The 18,209-nt window shown below is 40.4% G+C and overlaps 1 protein-coding gene across 7 annotated transcripts in view; it reads right to left on the bottom strand.

The window, feature by feature from the left end:
• Positions 1-1,343: 1,343 nt before the first annotated feature.
• AOPEP (aminopeptidase O (putative)) overlaps positions 1,344-18,209 on the bottom strand; it is a 303,566-nt gene continuing 286,700 nt past the window's right edge. For all 7 annotated transcript variants that reach the window (XM_061626523.1, XM_061626498.1, XM_061626526.1 and 4 more), the window contains 2 exons: positions 7,301-7,387; positions 1,344-2,234 (listed from right to left, as the gene is read on the bottom strand). In XM_061626523.1, the coding sequence (XP_061482507.1) occupies positions 2,094-2,234; positions 7,301-7,387 (228 nt within the window). In that variant the 3' untranslated portion in view covers positions 1,344-2,093. The remainder of the gene's footprint in view (positions 2,235-7,300; positions 7,388-18,209) is intronic.

The following is an 18,209-nucleotide window of genomic DNA, read 5'->3' on the forward strand; positions in this document are numbered from 1 at the left end:
TGAACAAAGAGGAAATCAATCACTGTTCACCAATCAGCTAAGCTCTGCACCTCGCTAGAGAGGTCTTCCTCTGAACATAGTTAAAATAGCAGCTGAAGGCCTTCAGAGACTTGTTTGTACATTTAGATTCATGGGTTCCAATCGTATGGATATGAGACAGCCATGCATTCATTTACAGAAGCCAATGTCATGGCTATGTGGTAATCCCTGGCAATGTGATTTTAATCTTAAGTCACAAATCAGCATGCCAGGAACCCAAACAACCAAAACAGAAAGGAAATCTGAGCGGCGTCTCTCTGTTCCATCCAGATAACTTAATAAAACCAGCCTTTTCACTCATTCCATTTACATGCTAGAATATTTTTTGGCTGCTCAAAATAAAGCATATTAAACTCTAGAAAACAGTATAAAGAGTTCATTAAAAAGGATGCTATTGCCAACAGAATAAACTTCTTTAGCATTTTATATTAAGGAAGAACAGAATTATTTCAAAAAAGAATGGTGATGGCTTGAACGAATTACACAGCAGCAAACAAAACCAATTTAAATTTGCATTTCTGATTTTCAAGCCACGTCCACTAGAGTTTATCTGGCATACCTTTGTCCCTCATAAATGAAGAACAGGAATTTGCATATTCAACTTCATAACTGTAGCAGTCCTGTCACTTTTTGGGTATTGGTGCATCTTTTCCTATGCATTAATTTCTGGTGGAACAATTTTGTTACTTGTTTGCCTTTCATCCCAAGTGTAAAATTATGAGATCAATCCAAGGATGTCTGTAAAATGATTGACATCATTACACAAAAAACCTAAGAAATGCTGGCCTGGAAAGGATCCTTATACTAAGGCTTAATTGCTCTGTACAAGTGTCATTAAGTTATATCCCATATAAATCAAATAAATAAGGGAGGAAATATTTCAGTGTAAATTACAGGATTAAAATAGTTGCTGCTTCATGTATTGATTAAGTGTTTGGGGCTATTTTACTGAATATATGGCAAGCTCTCATGTCCACCATGGGACTGCTAAAACTAATTCTATTTAACAGTACATGATAAGCTAACCTCATTAAAAACTGAGGAAACACCAATGATTTCGAACTGGTGCAGGCTGCTTCAAAAGCCATATATAAAAAATGGCCAACCCATACCTAGTACTGCAAAAACCCGCTTGGCTGGCAACATGATGTTCAACTCAGTATAAGTTGTTCCTTTTCTATGACATTCCTGCCCCCAAAGTGGAATTAAAAGGCAACTGTTACAGTTCATGTTTAACCAATTAATTACATGCAATTAAAAAGTTACATTTTTTACAATCGGTACATCCAAATATACACACAGAATCCAGAAGCAAAGATTAATTTTTATTTCCTGAGAGCTCTATCAAACATCCTGGCAACAAAGGAGAAAGAACAATATAAGCTATAGCTTGCCAATCTCACATGCTCCAACCATACTTACAGATGACCAATTTTGATGAACCAAATTTGTGTGGATTCTTTTGAGCCTCCTCAACAGATCTATGTTCTGACCACAGTTTGCAACTGCCATTGAACATAACAATCTTTGCTAAAGTACTGACTCCAAAATGTCTCTTTTTTCACATGGTCTAGCTCCATAGAGGTAGTATGCTCCAAATCAAAGTACACCACATACAAACTTTGCCCACATACCGAGGCACCACATTGTTTCTTGCTATGTTCTGTCTATAAAGTCTTAAGAAATAACTAGTTGGAATATCTTACTTTGGAAATTATAATTAATCAGTTCAACAAAAGAATATTTGCTCACTAATACAAAATAAGGATATTATTGAGAAAATTGCTTCCTTTTACCTTTGTTGTAGAAAAACCATATCCAAATCTTGTAATGAAACATTGATTATCTTTCTGGTTCCTAATTTTACCCGTTAATGATTGTATTGTTGCTTAACACAGCTGCCCTTCTGGATATTGTTCTTTACTTTGAGCATTTTATATGACTTCAGGTCTTGACAAATCAACGTATTCATTAACTGTATTTCCCTCCACCACCACCACTCCACACTGAAAATTGGACAGTGACGAACTATGAAGGGGAGGGAAACCACCTTATTAAAATAACATCTCTGCCACTACTGTTGCTGAGGACACATCCATTTGGTCACGTGTTGTGGCAAAAATTTTATGTGCAATTTCTTGCTGTTTTGCATCCTCATTCACCATTAATTCTCCATACAGATAGACACCCATTGCCTGAAAGAAGAAGAAGAAAATAATCCTATAATATAATCCAATCCAGTGTGATGCTTTTTTAGGACAACAGCCATGCCCAACTTTTTTTTTAAAAAATCAATTTATAATTTAAACATGCACAAGTGTTTCTTCCTAAAACGTATCAAAGTTCTTTGTGATACTTTTAAAAAAAATAGCACAATACAACCGTAGACTAATATATTGGGTTGTAGCCAACTAAGTTCTACTCAGAGTAGACTCACTGCCATGAATGGATTGAAGTTATTAATGTTAATTAATTTCTGAATGTTACTAATGTTCAGTACAATCCTTTGAAACAAACACCAGTACATTTAAAATCTTACATTCCTCAGGTTGTAAACTAACATCTTTGTTGTCAAGTGAGTCTCACTAGACTGAAATTGGGTTTTTCTTCTACTGAAATATTGGATAGAACTCTGCACCCAGTCAATAATTCCTGTGGCCTGCAACCATGGGACAACTGCAAAAATAATCTGGGTGGCTGAAGGAAATTACAGATGAATACACTGTAATGCAAATATCTGAACAAAGATTGGTATTTCCAGTGTCTAGGACTTACAAGAATTGGTCCTAGGAAGTGGGAGGTGTATGGCTAAGAAGTAGGGTTGCCAGGTTCATAGCCTGAGACTGATCCTGTATCTTTAGGAGAAGAGAAAGTCAGCCAAGTGGAGGTGTTCTTGCAACACTGTAATGGGAAAAATCACAAGGTGGAATTCTCCCTTCCCTCTGCACAACTTTTAAAGATACAGAAGACCTCTTGGAGGCTGGGCCTAGCAACCAAGAGGTCTTCTGTATCTTTAAAAGTTGTGCAGAGGGAAGGGAGAATTCCACCTTGTGGTTTTTCTCATTACAATGTTGCAAGAACACCTGCACTTGGCTGACTTTCTCTTCTCCTAAAGATACAGGATCAGTCTCAACCATGAACCTGGCAACCCTACTAAGAAGTCAGTTTTGCAACACTCAGGTAGCCATATTGTAAACTAAAACAGATGAGTCACATTTCACTTTGTCTCATGCAGATATACATTTAATAATTATTAATATATGTCATTTTTTTCAAAACCATTTCTACCACCTTCATAAAGGTTTCAGCCAGAGGTTGTCTGGTGCAGGAAAGCTGCAAGGCAAACTAACTGGCTTTGGGCCAGATTCCAATTAAAAGACAGAAAATGGCAAAAGTAAACAATGTTTGCAATGAAAAAGTATATGCAGTGGAGTTTCTGAAGGAGCTGTTATTAGAATCAGGTTTATTTAACTTTCAAAAATGATCTGAACAGGGATTAATAGTGAGAATGTCAGATTAGCATGTTATGATAGATTATTCATGGTAACAAATTCCCAAACAAATTGTGAGGAGTTGCACAAGCTTATCTCCATACTGAATATTTAGGCAAGAGAATACTCGTGAAATTTTATAAAAACTAATTCCATATGCATAGTGATGGGATCTAAACTGATTTAAAGCACTCCAATGATAAGATTCTGGTGTCACAATAGAAAGTTTATTGAAATTGTCAGCTTTATGTGTGCAGGCAATGCAGAGCACAAATTCAGAACTTGGAATGATTAAGAAAAAACTTGAAATATCAAAACATTAATACTTGATATTAGAATCCAGAATCGTCTATTAAACTACGGTTTAATGCAAATGAGCATATGTGTGGGTTCCTGGAGCACAGATCGCAGCTGCAGCCTCCCCCCCAGGATCTGCTGCTACTTGGGGCTAAACTACGATTTGGCTTAATGTTACATGCAAACCTGGGCTCATGGTTTGCTCCACATAAATGACAATCTGTAAGCATTTACTGCAGCCTATGATGATAGCCACTAGTGCAGGAATGGGAAATTGGTGGCCCTTCAGATGTTGCTGGACTCCAGCTACCATCATCCCTGACCATTGGCCATAAATGCTAGGGCTGATGGGAGTTCAACAACATCTAGAGGACCACAGATCCCCTCTCCTGCGCTGGTGGTATAGATGGCATTTAACAAGTATGAGACAAATTAACAAGAATAGTTCTAATCTGAAAACTGGAATTGCCATGTTCAGAAACAGTATGTCAGGGACAATCAAGAGTGGGTGACTAGCTTCATAATTTCCTACTTGACTGCTTCCCAGAGGCATCTGGCTGGCCACTGCCGGAGACAGATTGCTGGACTTAGATGACCCTCTGGCTTGATCCAACAAGGAGATTCTTGTGGTCGTATTATGCAAACTGCACTAGTTACAGTACATAAATTATTAGTTATTCTGCAAACTGCACTAAAACAACAGACATGAGACTCTTTCTGGAGAGATCTCTTACAAATTCAAACAGGCTAGCATGTAAGATTTAAATCTAGTGGAAACAGTGTTGGTAAGTAGCCGGCAACCTACCACCTACTGCCAAATTAGAAAGTAAAGCCACCACTGAGAATTCTCATTCTGATTGACCTTTCCATGAGCCATAACTCAAACATCCAAATTTAGTAAATACTGGTGGTTCTGTTATCTTAAATGCTAATGGTTACATTTGCATTTTCTTCAGACTTCTAAAACAACCATGTTGCCTTTCAAGACTGATGCAAAAGACTCCTTCGATTTCATGCATTATCATTCCATAGATTCCACACATTTTTGGAGATTAAAAGAAAGGTCTAAAATTATCTGCAGGTTTTGGTGTCAGGAATGTTACTCCTCAAAGAGCATGAAAATATAAATCCATACATATTCTGAAGTGGAGACGTATGGAAAAGACAACTTCTATGAAATGGCACAATGAATTTCTGCACCCTGCCCACTTCATAGAAGTAGCTGCTCCAGACATTAATTTTTACATGGAAAAACAATCGTTTCCCCCCCCCAAAAAGCATTAACAGCACAGCACCAGTGTTTGCTTAAGGTATAATTACTTTTCAAATTGGGGTGAATATTTTATTTTGTATATATATATCTGAAAACAATCTATGCTAAAATGTAATCAAAGTGTCTTTATTTAAACTGAGGTCTGGACATGTAGACACATGATGGTGAACCAAACATTTTTGAGCAATAAAGCTCCAATGTAGGGACATTACAATATAAAAATAAGCATAACCAAGTTTTACTGCAATCACACTGACTTGTCTTCTAAGTTCATGCGAGCAAAACTTTAGCCCTTGGGCACCAATCTGCCCTGGGCCCTGGCACTCCCCTTCTGTGATTCACGGCAGGATTGGTACCACGGATTGCAGGGCAGGAGCTTCCAAGCCACCCACCATTCCCGCAGTCAACCTACCTTTCTGCTTTTGCAGCTGCGCGCAGCATGCATGCAGGGTTGCCATCAACCAAGATGAAAGCAGAGGCTTCAGCCCCTTAGGGAAACCTTGGCCACCATCTTGGTTAATGGTAACTCTGCGCACATAGTGCTCGCAGCCACAAAAATAGCACAGAGAAAGGTAGGTGGAGTGGGGGAATGTGGGCAGCTCCTGCCCTGTGATCCGCGGCAGCAATTCGGCCACAGATTGTGGAAGGGGAGTGCAGGGGCCCCAATAGCCCTAGGGGCCCTCAGCCAGGGCCCTACCTGGCTGCCCTTTAGAGCTAGCCCTGAAAGGGAGAGGTGATTTTTACTCTTTCCTTTCCCTGTGCAACCCTCTGTGCCCTTCCCTTTGAAAATGTGTCCCAGAATGTGTGAGGGACCCCCTGGAACAGCATGTGAGTTGGTACCAGGGGCTGCATGAGGAAGGGGGAACTCAGAGTTCCCTATTGATCGTCCACAGTTAAGTTGATTTATTGCCTCATGCCCAGGCTCTGGTTAGCCTATCATCTTGCCTGGATTTAAAAGTGAATGTTTTTTCTTGTCTGACTTTTCTAAGTTCTTGTTTACTATAAAAGGCATGGTGACTGTCTGCAGTGTTTCAGTAGGCTATCTCAGTTGAATAGGAATAACTTCTCCCTCTAAAAGGGCAATGCTTTATGAACTCAAAATCAGATTTGGGCATATGACAATGAACAACAACATCAGCAACAAAAATTACTTGGATAATGCTTTATGCCATGGGCTCTGGACAAGATATCTGTATATTTTTATACGCTAATGGGTTTGGCAATGTGCAGTTGGCTCAGTTCCCTGGCTAACATTGAGGGGCCTGGCAATATCCAGCTACCATCGACTTGAGCTATTCTAATGCTAGAGGCTGAACTGTTCGAATTCTAAGTGCTGCCACAGCTGACATCAGAGAGGAATGGTGCAGGCAAACAATCTTAGGGAACAACAGTTGAAAGAACCAGGAGGAAAGTAAGGCCAAACTGATCTGAACGCCAGAGAAATGAAAATGAGAAGAGCAGAAGAAAGTGTTTCAGAAGGGAATGAAAACTACAAAGGGAAAGAGGGTAGTTGCAAGTGACCAGGAGTAGCAGAGATAAAGGAGGCAGGTTTCACCTAACCAGCCAAATCTTTGGCTCATGGTCTCCACAGCAATTTTAGCTCTGACTTCACCATCTCACCCCTTCCTCTATGCAGCAGGAGTCCTGCTGTAGCTCTGCACAAGTCACAACAAATATAACATGATTTACTGGTGGGATCTTTTAAGAGTCATTTCCAGTGAGGAGTGGGGAAGAAATTCAGTTTGCTTCGCATTCTTTTGTGAACCTAATTCACACTTCCTGCAATAATAGGGAGACTGAAATGCAGCTATCCTCTGAAATTTGCACTTCTCCTAATTTTATGATGTAGTTCTCCAGCCAAAAAATGTGTAGAGGAATACATATATTAGGGGACAATGTGCATTAAAATTAAAATATACAAAAAAGCATTAAAGAAAACTGAAAAATTTGTAAGACAATATTGCATACAACAATGCATATATTAGACATGCACAGTAAAATGCTGATGAATTTTCATGAAGTTTTTTTTTTTTAAATCACAAACTGATGTGGAAAAGTGGCAAACTGAATTGAAGATGTAAAAAATAAGAAAATGAAACAATCTGATTAGTCTATCTGTATTCCAATAAACCTTCATTGTATACTGCATAGCTATTAGCTATAGCATTCTAAGTGGAAAATATTAGTAAATAGTACTGACCTGATCTTCCTTGAGGAATTTCTCAACATCAGCATACCCTGCTATGTATTTGTGTTTGATAACAAGTTCACACCATCGATGTTGAACCTTTAGCAAAAGAGAAAGAAAAGAAAAATAGCTGGTTAAATAAATGCTCATTAAAATGCTGATGAGTGACATTAAAACCCTTTCAATTAAAATGTTTTCCACTGCACATTTTAAACTTCTTCACTCTTCATTAAATACTATATAGTCTTTAAAAAACAATACATTCCTATTTTTAACACCATTTGCCATCTTCAGCACTTGGTCATGAATTGCTTCCCACCACTAGATCATGAACACAGCAATCCAAATGATGGGGAGCTGGGGGAAGGGGGGCTGGCAGAGAAGGAGCTGGCAGAAAACCCCATGGGATCCTCCTCCGGTTCAGGAGCCACTGCTCTGGCTGAATGCCTCCTCCATCAGGAGCTGTGTGCACAAGCTGGTTGGGAAGTGACAGCTCCTATGAACAAGCCTCCTAGGGAGTAAGTGCTCCCCATAGGCCACCATGAAAATGTTTTTACTGCACTGGCCTTTTGGCCAGCAGAGATTCGAGGTGGGTTGGGACCTGGGGGAGGGTTTCGAACGCAAGAAGGATCTCACGTTATTCCCCCTGCAACTTTGCCCCCGCCACGCTCCCAGAACGTCCCGTTTTCAGGGCTTCTGTTGGCCCACCATCCGCCAGCCTGGCCATCTCCAGCAGACCCCCAGCAGCACTGGTAGGCTCCTGGTGGAGGCTGGCATAACCCAGCAGTGCTGGAGCCTGCTAGCACAGCTGGCGGTCCGCCACATCCAACTTCCCCCAGCCTGGCGGACAAGTGAGTTAGACTGCGCCCTAATATACTAACCAGACATTATTAATATGCTAACCTGCCCACATTAAAAACAATGAAATTCTAAACAACCCCTCTCCAGGATTGTTGCAATAACAAATATCTAAAGATCAACATTATCAAATAAATTCAGGTTATGGTATTTTATCTATATAATAACTTACAAAATTACACTGAAATGCTTTATTTCATCACACTATGCATTATTTATCAAACTATGATATTTTAAAAGCCAGTTAAATGTTCAGAATAAAGGAATACTGTCAAAGAGTGTGTAAAATACGGGTTTCTCAGCACAGTAGGGATTGTTCAGACTGTTCTGAAGACAAGATGGTGCCCACAGTGTCCACACTCATACTGGCCAGAGCTTAGTCAGCCAACTTATGCTAGGAAGCAGAAGCCTAGCCTCTGAATGACTGGTAGGCATGGTCAATGGAATGGAAATGGCCCTGCTAGCCAGCATCCACCAGTGGTTTGAATTTGTTTATTTACTTGTAGTATTGGTAAGTTGCCTTTCCAGCACACACTTCTCAAGATGATGTGCAAGATAAAAACTGCCCATTATAATATTACAAAAAACCAAACAACGTATATACAAACAGACAGACAGTAAAAATGGCAACAGGAAGAGTAGAGTCTTGGAAAAATTAAAAATGTTGCTGGAGATAAATCCATTGATGAATGGAGGGCAATGATAATTGTTCCACAAAATTGCTTGGGGAGGGGTACTGTCAATGAGATGTGACAGCAGACTGGGACTCTTTTCAACAGAGCTGCCTAGACTCATGAAGAACCAGACTCCTTTCTTCCTTCACACACATTCAGCTTAAGATCTGCTGCCCCATGAATGCAATCCCAGATCACTTGAGAGTGTGTGTGAATGAAGAAAACAGATGGACAAATCCAATCATGTTGGTCTTTCCTACCCAAGAGTAGGTATACGGTGTGGCACCACACACAAGTTCCTATGTCCTTGCTATAGAGGTTTTGTTTTGTTTCTCGCTTTTAGAAGTTTTTTAACAGCTTTAAAATGTTTTATTTTATTTTTAAAAATCACAAGTGCTTGCTGCCCTGGGCGTCTTTGAGAGGAAGGGTGGCAAATGAAATTGGAGGATATCCGTATCTTTCAGCCTTTTGGGAGGAAGAGGAGAGTATTCCTATTATGGCCCTTTCTCAGACACATTAAACAAAAAGGGACACTCCTTTCATTCCATAAAGTTTTTGAAAAAGCTAGTGTACCCAAGGCATCATGGGGAATGAATCAAAAATCTCAGGAAGAATTAAGGTGAAGTTCTGTGCAGAGTGGCTAATAATAAAGAAGACAACTCACCAAAACTTTCCTGCCAGAAACTCACTGCCTCACAAGTGAAGGTCTGGTACTATCTGACGCCAGGGCTGGCCCTGCCACACAAACTGGTGACATGACCTGCATCAGGCTCAGAGCTTGGAAAAGTTACTTTTTTGAACTACAACTCCCATCAGCCCAATCCAGTGGCCATGCTTTTCCAAGCTCTGTTCAGGCGGCACTGTGAGGGGACACAGGAAGGCAGGAATTGGAGTGTGAATGGTGTAACAAGATTTTTTAAGTGTCAGCCTAAGCAGGGAAGGACTGTTTGGGCTCCACTTCAGTCAGCAAAATGTCTTGGTCTAGTACTGCCTGAAGCCATGACAAGTTATGAGAAAATAAAGCAGGAAGTTGCTAAGCCAGACTCACAGTTTATGCACAGAGTGCCAAAAATACTTTGCTGAGGAGTGCTGCTTATTCCTATCAGCACTCCAGAATGTTCTGGGGCCGGCCCAGGGAAATCCCACATATAGAACTGTTCAAAGCCATGATGCAGAATTAGAAAATTTTGCTAATGGTAAAACATAAGCAGTTACTACATGTTTGGGCAAGGCAAGTTAAGATTTCACTCACTCACATCTGCTTAACTACCATGAGACACTTCCTTAAGCATTGATTTGAAGATGCACTGAACAAAAATGGATAGAAGAAGAAGGGGAAAATAGTTTTTCCCTTCTGATGTAAGGAGAGTTATTATTAACTATCCAGCAAAAAATCTTAGTCTTTTCATTCAGTGCTTATACAAGAATGCACACCTTGCTGCATTGCCCTGTAATAAATATGTCATTTCTCAAGAGCAATTTAATGGAGCTATAAGAAATAAGTAGATTATGGGGAATGATTGACCAATTTGCATCCTATGAATACACTACCTGTTTATTCATAGACTATGATCTGACTTGTGTGTAAGCCAAACTATGGCTCGGTGACTGCAGGTACTCACAGGAAAAATGTAATCTACCCTGGTGTTCCTGCTGCTATGAGCTAAGCCATGGTTTGACTTACCATTACATCCAAACCCAGGCATGGCTTGATTCAGACAAACCATGGGCTGTGGCCTAGGTTTGTTCTTGGCTTACCATTCATCATTTGTCTGGATGAGTATATAGCACCTCTTCTTCTGCTTCTAGCACATCATATTGTGCCACAAATATTTTGGGTATACCATCTCTGAAGTTAACAGTTTATAAGTGCACACAAAATCAGGGCTCATACTAACTTTGCACATTCAGTATTGGAGTTACTGAAGGAGGATTTATGGTTGGGATTTTGTTTTTCTAAAGTAATGTATTTTTGCATGGGTGTCAGGAGACAGATAAGTGTCTGCAAATTTAACAGAGAGAGACTTGGTTCGTCATCAGGGGAGGCTATTTCCACCTGCCTTGCCTCACCCTCCATGCAGCTTCTTTCAGAAGACTTTCTGGCCCTTTGGGTTGAGCTATGGGGGTTCGGGGGATGGAAGAGATTTTTGTATCAGCTTGGGAGTTAGTTTTTAAATATTTTTGCTTTGGCTTTGTTGCTGAGCTTTATGCTCATTTATGCTTTGATGTGTGTGTGTGTGTGTGTGTGTATATATATGTATATATATATAAAATCTTAGTGTAGTGATTATACTTTTTATTATGTGTTGTGCTATTGCATTTGGACTATTTGTGTGAACCGCTTTGATCACATGTGTATTTGTGGAAAATGTGGTATATAAATAAGTTTAACAACAACTACTACTACTACAGAAAATCAAGTTACTGGCTAATCAATTTTCATCTTGAAAACACTTTCTTCCATTTGAACATACAGGCAGAGAAACAGAAGCTGGGGAGCAGACACTGCCCAAAACATTTTGCTGTCTGAAGTGGGGCAGTAAATGGTGCCCCTATCATACATTAAGTTCAGATGCAAAGTACCAAAGTCAGCCAAGTTACTTTGGCACCTATGGCACAAAATTCCACAAGCACATACCACTTCCTCTGCTGCTGCTGCTGCCGCCCTGGCAGTATTATACAAAAATAATAAATTATATAAAACAATTTCATTCCTTTCATGATACTTCAAAACACACTGTGCCTATTGGTAGTGCCAGCCCTGTCAGGAAAATGATGTCAACCTCTGAAATCTGAAGGAGCTGTTTTATGGTGCTTCATTACACAGAGTATTAGGACCTGGCTCTTCAGGCAGGCCTACAGGAACTTTGAGCTAGATTAGTTTGTAATGTTTTAACTGATGTTTTGATGTTAGTTTTAATTGATGAATATGGTTGTAATTATTGTATTGCACATTGTACTTGTTGCTGCTGTAAGTCGCCTAGAGTGTCCAAAAATTGGACAGATAGGCAACTAACAAATTAAAGTTTATTATTATTATTATTATAGGACTGCACAGAAATAGTTAACCATTCTTTTAAGAGACAGAGCTACTGCTGTTTTACCACATTAGATTCATATAACATAATTTACTTCCACAGAATCCAAGTAAACCATCATAGCTGACCAGTGTGGGCTCATAATAAGGAATTATTTAAAAGGATAAGCAACTCTACAGATCAGGCAAAACTGATCAGCAAGGTCCACTACAAATAGATGATGATAATTGCAGCAAGATTTAGCTTTCATGGGGAGGGAGGAAACAGCACATAAAACTATTATTGCTGATCCTGCAAAGAAGCATTTATGGCAGAATGTTCCTCCTGTTACATCAACACAATAAATCACTAAACATGATGTTATGCCAGCATTGCAGATGAAAACAGCATCAGTATTCACCACTGACCTACTAGAAAGAACATAAGAACATAAGAAGAGCCTGCTGGATCAGGCCAGTGGCCCATCTAGTCCAGCATCCTGTTCTCCCAGTGGCCAACCAGGTGCCTGGGGGAAGCCCGCAAGCAGGACCCGAGTGCAAGAACACTCTCCCCTCCTTAGGCTTCTGGCAACTGGTTTTCAGAAGCATGCTGCCTCTGACTAGGGTGGCAGAGCACAGACATCATGGCTAATAGCCATTGATAGCGCTGCCCTCCATGAATTTGTCTCATCTTCTTTTAAAGCCATCCAAGCTGGTGGCCATTACTGCATCTTGTGGGAGCAAATTCCATAGTTTAACTATGCGCTGAGTAAAGAAGTACTTCCTTTTGTCTGTCCTGAATCTTCCAACATTCAGCTTCTTTGAATGACCCCAAGTTCTTGTATTATGAGAGAGGGAGAAGAACTTTTCTCTATCCACTTTCTCAATGCCATGCATAATTTTATACACTTCTATCATGTCTGCTCTGACCCGCCTTTTCTCTAAACTAAAAAGCCCCAAATGCTGCAACCTTTCCTCGTAAGGGAGTCGCTCCATCCCCTTGATCATTCTGGTTGCCCTCTTCTGAACCTTTTCCAACTCTATAATATCCTTCTTGAGATGAGGCAACCAGAACTGTACACAGTATTCCAAATGCGGCCGCACCATAGATTTATACAACGGCATTATGATATCGGCTGTTTTATTTTCAATACCTTTCCTAATTATCGCTAGTATGGAATTTGCCTTTTTCACAGCTGCCGCACACTGGGTCGACATTTTCATTGTGGTGTCCACTACAACCCTGAGGTGTCTCTCCTGGTCGGTCACCGCCAGTTCAGACCCCATGAGCGTATATGTGAAATTAAGGTTTTTTGCTCCAATATGCATAATTTTATACTTTTTTCGCCCATTCACTCAGTTTGGAGAGGTCTTTTTGGAGCTCTTCGCAATCCCTTTTTGTTTTAACAACCCTGAACAATTTAGTATCGTCAGCAAACTTGGCCACTTCACTGCTCACTCCTAATTCTAGGTCATTAATGAACAAGTTGAAAAGTACAGGTCCCAATACCGATCCTTGAGGGACTCCACTTTCTACAGCCCTCCATTGGGAGAACTGTCCGTTTATTCCTACTCTCTGCTTTCTGCTTCTTAACCAATCCCTTATCCACAAGAGGACCTCTCCTCTTATTCCATGACTGCTAAGCTTCCTCAGAAGTCTTTGGTGAGGTAAGTTGCAGTGCAATCCTATGCATGTTTCCTCTGTTTAATACATGCCCAAACTGTTCTGAGGTTCCACTAACCCTCCAGAAATTTGGGCGGCATGAGGAGAGGGCGAGAAAGTCCCACTGAACCAGTGGAAGTCCTTGCACTAACAGGATGACCTGGTTGAATATAACCCAAAACCTCTAACTGGCAACCTTAAAAAAGAAGAATTCAACTATGTCAAACACTTTTTACTGAAACAAAAAAAATTAGAACTTGCCTATAATTTGATCATTCACCCTCTCCTTAAAGTAATTAGTCCAACAAAAATAATCAATCATATAAGCTTGGAAGTTACTGAGGCTTTCCAAATGTACATGCAAGAAAACTATAAGAAAATGGTTTACCTCTGAGGCTTGCAAATAAAACCCAAAAGGAAAGTAATTCAAAACACATGCTTTATTAAAAACTATGGGTTTCGTTTTTAGAAAGGAGACTAGCTTTGGGGAGAAGTGAGTAAACATTGCTAATAGCTGGATTTAATTTGAAAGGCGCCAGGAGACCACAATTCTAAATTCAAAAGAATTCCAAATCACAGTACACAAAGAATGCAAGGTTCTATAAAATAGATTTTTATAGAGAGGCTTTTAATATATAAAGCTGCATGAGAATATCTTGACCACAACAGTAGACAGTTCCCAATAATGGATTGGTTAGTTCACATGTGAAAATAAGATCTTACTACCCTCCTTGGCTACCCTTGGGTACAGAAATCATGTATGAAAGTGTGTTGAATGTATTGTCCTTCAACCAATATAATTCCACTGCTCTTTCCATGACAGTGGTGTCTAAAAAAGTATTGCCATAATCGTGACATTCACTTTTCATAATTAAGAACATAAGAAGAGCCTGCTGGATCAGGCCAGTGGCTCACCTAGTCTAGCATCCTGTTCTCTCAGTGGCCAACCAGGTGCCTGGGGGAAGCCCGCAAGCAGGACCTGAGTGCAAGAACACTCTCCCCTCCTGAGGTTTCCGGCAACTGGTTTTCAAAAACATACTGCCTCTGACTAGGGTGGCAGAGCACAGCCATCATGGCTAGTAGCCATTGATAGCCCTGTCCTCCATGAATTCGTCTAATTTTTTAAAGCTTAAATACAGTCCTTGTACTTTGAAACTATTAGTAAAAATCTTATGGAAATAATTCACAAACAAACTGGCTATATATGTTCAGCAGTGCTATTAAAATTAAAAGGTGAAGCAACTCACAAGTAATCACAAAAGAAATGATTACTTCTGCTAAAAAAATAAAAATGTGAACAAGTACATTCAGACATTCATATTTAGACTAAATTGTTGGACACGCTTGTAGTTGAGAACATGGTCATTTATGTCAAATAATAATTAAGTTTTCAGACAACTAGATACGACATCACTGCCAGACAGATATGAGCTGCATGTAGTTCCCACATCAGGCTGTACCATGACGGCTGATTTCATGGTAGGCTATTTCCCCTGTGAGTTCAAAAAGCTTTAGTAGTGGTTGTAGCTCAGTGGAAGAACACAAACTTGTTTATTTCATTTATAACTTGCCCTTTTTCCAAAGAGTTTGGGGCGGTACACATATGGGTCTCCCATCCTTTTGCCCTCACAACAGCCCTAAGAAAGTGACTAGCCCAAGGTCACCCATGGAAGTCATGGCTCCCAATTCCTGCAACAATCTAGACACAGAATTGAAGGCTGCAGAGGCACAGACTACAGAGAGCCAGATCAAGTTCAGGGCTCTGGGGCTGGCTGCTGGAGACCAGTGGACCACTCTGACTGAGGATAGCAGACAGACGCCCCCAGAGAAAACTCTGAGACTGCCAGACTCTCATGGGCGCCTCCTCCTGAACCTGAGGAATCTGATGCCTCCAATCACACTTCACCAGTCCTGCAGCGGAGGGAGTGCACCAGGAGGCAATAGAACGGAGGAAAAGTGCCCGTCTTCAAGCTGGGGGTTGGTTCTTAAAGGTCGGTAGTTCTCCATGAGGGGATAAAGCCTGGAGGTGGTAAGCTGCTGACAGAAGCTGAAAAGGCCTCAGTTTGCTCCCAACTCTTGCTAGAGCAAGTTGCTCACTTGGAGTTATCCGTGGTCCTGCAACTTCTGCCTTGGCTTCCACATTGCCACCTTTTCTGTGGGATCCAGCATCAGACTGGAACCTGACACTGAAGAAGTCCCAGGTTCAGTCTCCAGTTAAAGGGTCTGAGCTAGCATGGCTAGGAAAGTCCCTCAATCTGAAACTTTAGAAAAGTGCTGACAACCAGAGACAGCACTAGATGGAGCAAAGGTCAGACTTACTATAAGGCGGCTTTATTTATTTGTTTACAAGTGTTTCTATACTGCCCTCTTGCAAAACATCAGGGTAGCGTACAACAACATAAAACATTTAAAAGAAATACAAAACGATCTTTAAAATGACTGGCTACTAAAAAAAATTGTTTTAAACAGCTGCACAGACGTTTTTGGCACAAAAAAGTCTTCTAGAGACGCTTGAAAATCAAAAGCAAGGATGCCTGCTGAATCTCTGCTGGATGAGTGTTCCATATGGGACTAGCAACACTAAACGTCTGACTTCTGACTGAGCCATCTGGGCCTCTGTACCAAGGGGGACAACTAACAGCGCTCCTCTGATGATTGCAGGGATAGGGCTGGGATATGAAGGACCCAAGTTGTTCAGAGCTTTGTATACCAACACAACAACCTTGAACCTGGCCCAGTAGGATACGGGTAGCCAGTGCAGATGTTTTAGCAGAGGTGTTACATGCTGCCAGCCATTTGTCCCAATCAGCAGCCCAGCTGTTGTATTTTGCACCAGCCAGAGTTTCTTGACCATGCCCAATTCAGCCACACACAGAGTGGATTGCAGTAATTCAGTCTCGAGGTTACCAGTGTATGGACTACAGCAGCCTAGTTATCCTCATCCAGACATGGCTGTAACTGGTGTACCAGACAAGACTGGTTAAATGCACTCCTAGGCCCCACAGTCACATGGGCCTCTAATTACAATGATGTATCCAGGAGTACCCTCAAGCTATGTGCCTGCTCCTTGAGAGGGAGTGCACCTCCATCAGGCAACTGGCCTATCTTCTGAAGAGAGGGAGAGCCTCCCTCTTTCCAGGATTCAAATTCAGTTTACTGGTCATTATCCAGTCCACCATTGCATTAAGACCCTGATCCAGAGCTTGCATATATTTATTATTCATTTAAAATATTTCTATCATGCCCTTCTACCCTACAATAGGACATTCAAGGCAGCTGACAATAAAATCCTACGCAAAAAAAAAATAACAAAAACATTAAAACAGATAAAAATACATAGAATACAATTAAGAAATATAGGGGAGTGATATTAAAAGGAACTAAAGAGGTAAAAACTAAAAAAGGGGGGGATACAATCATTTACAGGCTCTACCTCCCCAAAGCTCTCCAGAACAAGATGGTTTTCAGAAGTCTCTGGAAAACCATCAGGGAAGGAACAGTGCAAGCTATATAGTAGCTACATGCTTCAGGACACATCTAGCCATGGTTGAACTTGTATTTTGGGAAAACTCATTGGCAGTTGAGTGTGCCTCCATCCCTGCTGCTCGGACCTGGATGGGCATCTGGCTTAGCCCCATACTTGGAGGGGACAGATAACAGCATGGGGGAGGGGAGGGTGTGGACAAGCAGATGCTCTTGGAAGTCACTGATTTATAGGATCGCCATAAGTCATAGTCTACTTGGAGGCACATAAAAACAACAACATGACACAATTGCACTGGTATTAGCACAATAATCTCAGAGGAAAAAATTATTTTCAAAAGCCTATAAACAAGACAAACAATTTGAAGTGCTATATAATATTGGTGATTACAATAAATGTACATTTTTCCAACTCTTGCACAGCATTCTGGACTAAAGAATACTATATATGTTATGGATTTGTCACTGAGCAGCACGAGCCAGAATCTGCTTTTGAACTGGGTTTATCTTCTCTTGTGCATAAGTGAAGCTGAGCTCTTAATAAAGTATGATCAAAGAACAAAGGGCATTTGAATATACTCTTTACCCCCAAATATATATAAAGGACAATATTAAACTAAATAATAGCATTAGCACAAGGACTACTGCTAGTACAACGGGACTTCCTCCCCCCTATCCACAGTTCTGTTCCAGAGCGATGGGGAAAACCCCTGAATAGATTTGGAGGGCTTGTAGGGGGAGAATGTTCCAATGTGCAACGAGAAATCCCTGTGATGATAGAATGTTTGCCTTAATGCTATGTTGAATACAACCCATTGCATTCAATCAACATCTGATGGGCAATGAAAGTAAGGTTTGGGAAGACTGATAGAAGCCAAGCAAAAAAGCAAGATGGCTCCTAGGAAGGTACTAATGAATTTTTCACAGTTTTAATTCTTTGTTTTCAAAGAAATAATTACTCTAATCATAACATAATTTTGGATCAATGTTTCTGTATAGTTATTTCATTTATATTTTTGTTTTAAATATTTATATCCTGCCTGTTTAGTGATTAATTAATTAATTTAAAAAATTATCCCATCCTTCTACCCTACAATAGGGCATTCTGGGTGGCTTACAATAAAATCATAGTCCTTACAAGACAGCCTACAAAATAAACAATAAAAACATAGTATCTATAAAATAACACCATCAAATACAAGACATACTGAGCCAGCACAGTAATAA

The sequence above is a fragment of the Rhineura floridana genome, chromosome 1 (genome assembly GCF_030035675.1).
Source record: "Rhineura floridana isolate rRhiFlo1 chromosome 1, rRhiFlo1.hap2, whole genome shotgun sequence".
NCBI lineage: Eukaryota > Metazoa > Chordata > Lepidosauria > Squamata > Rhineuridae > Rhineura > Rhineura floridana.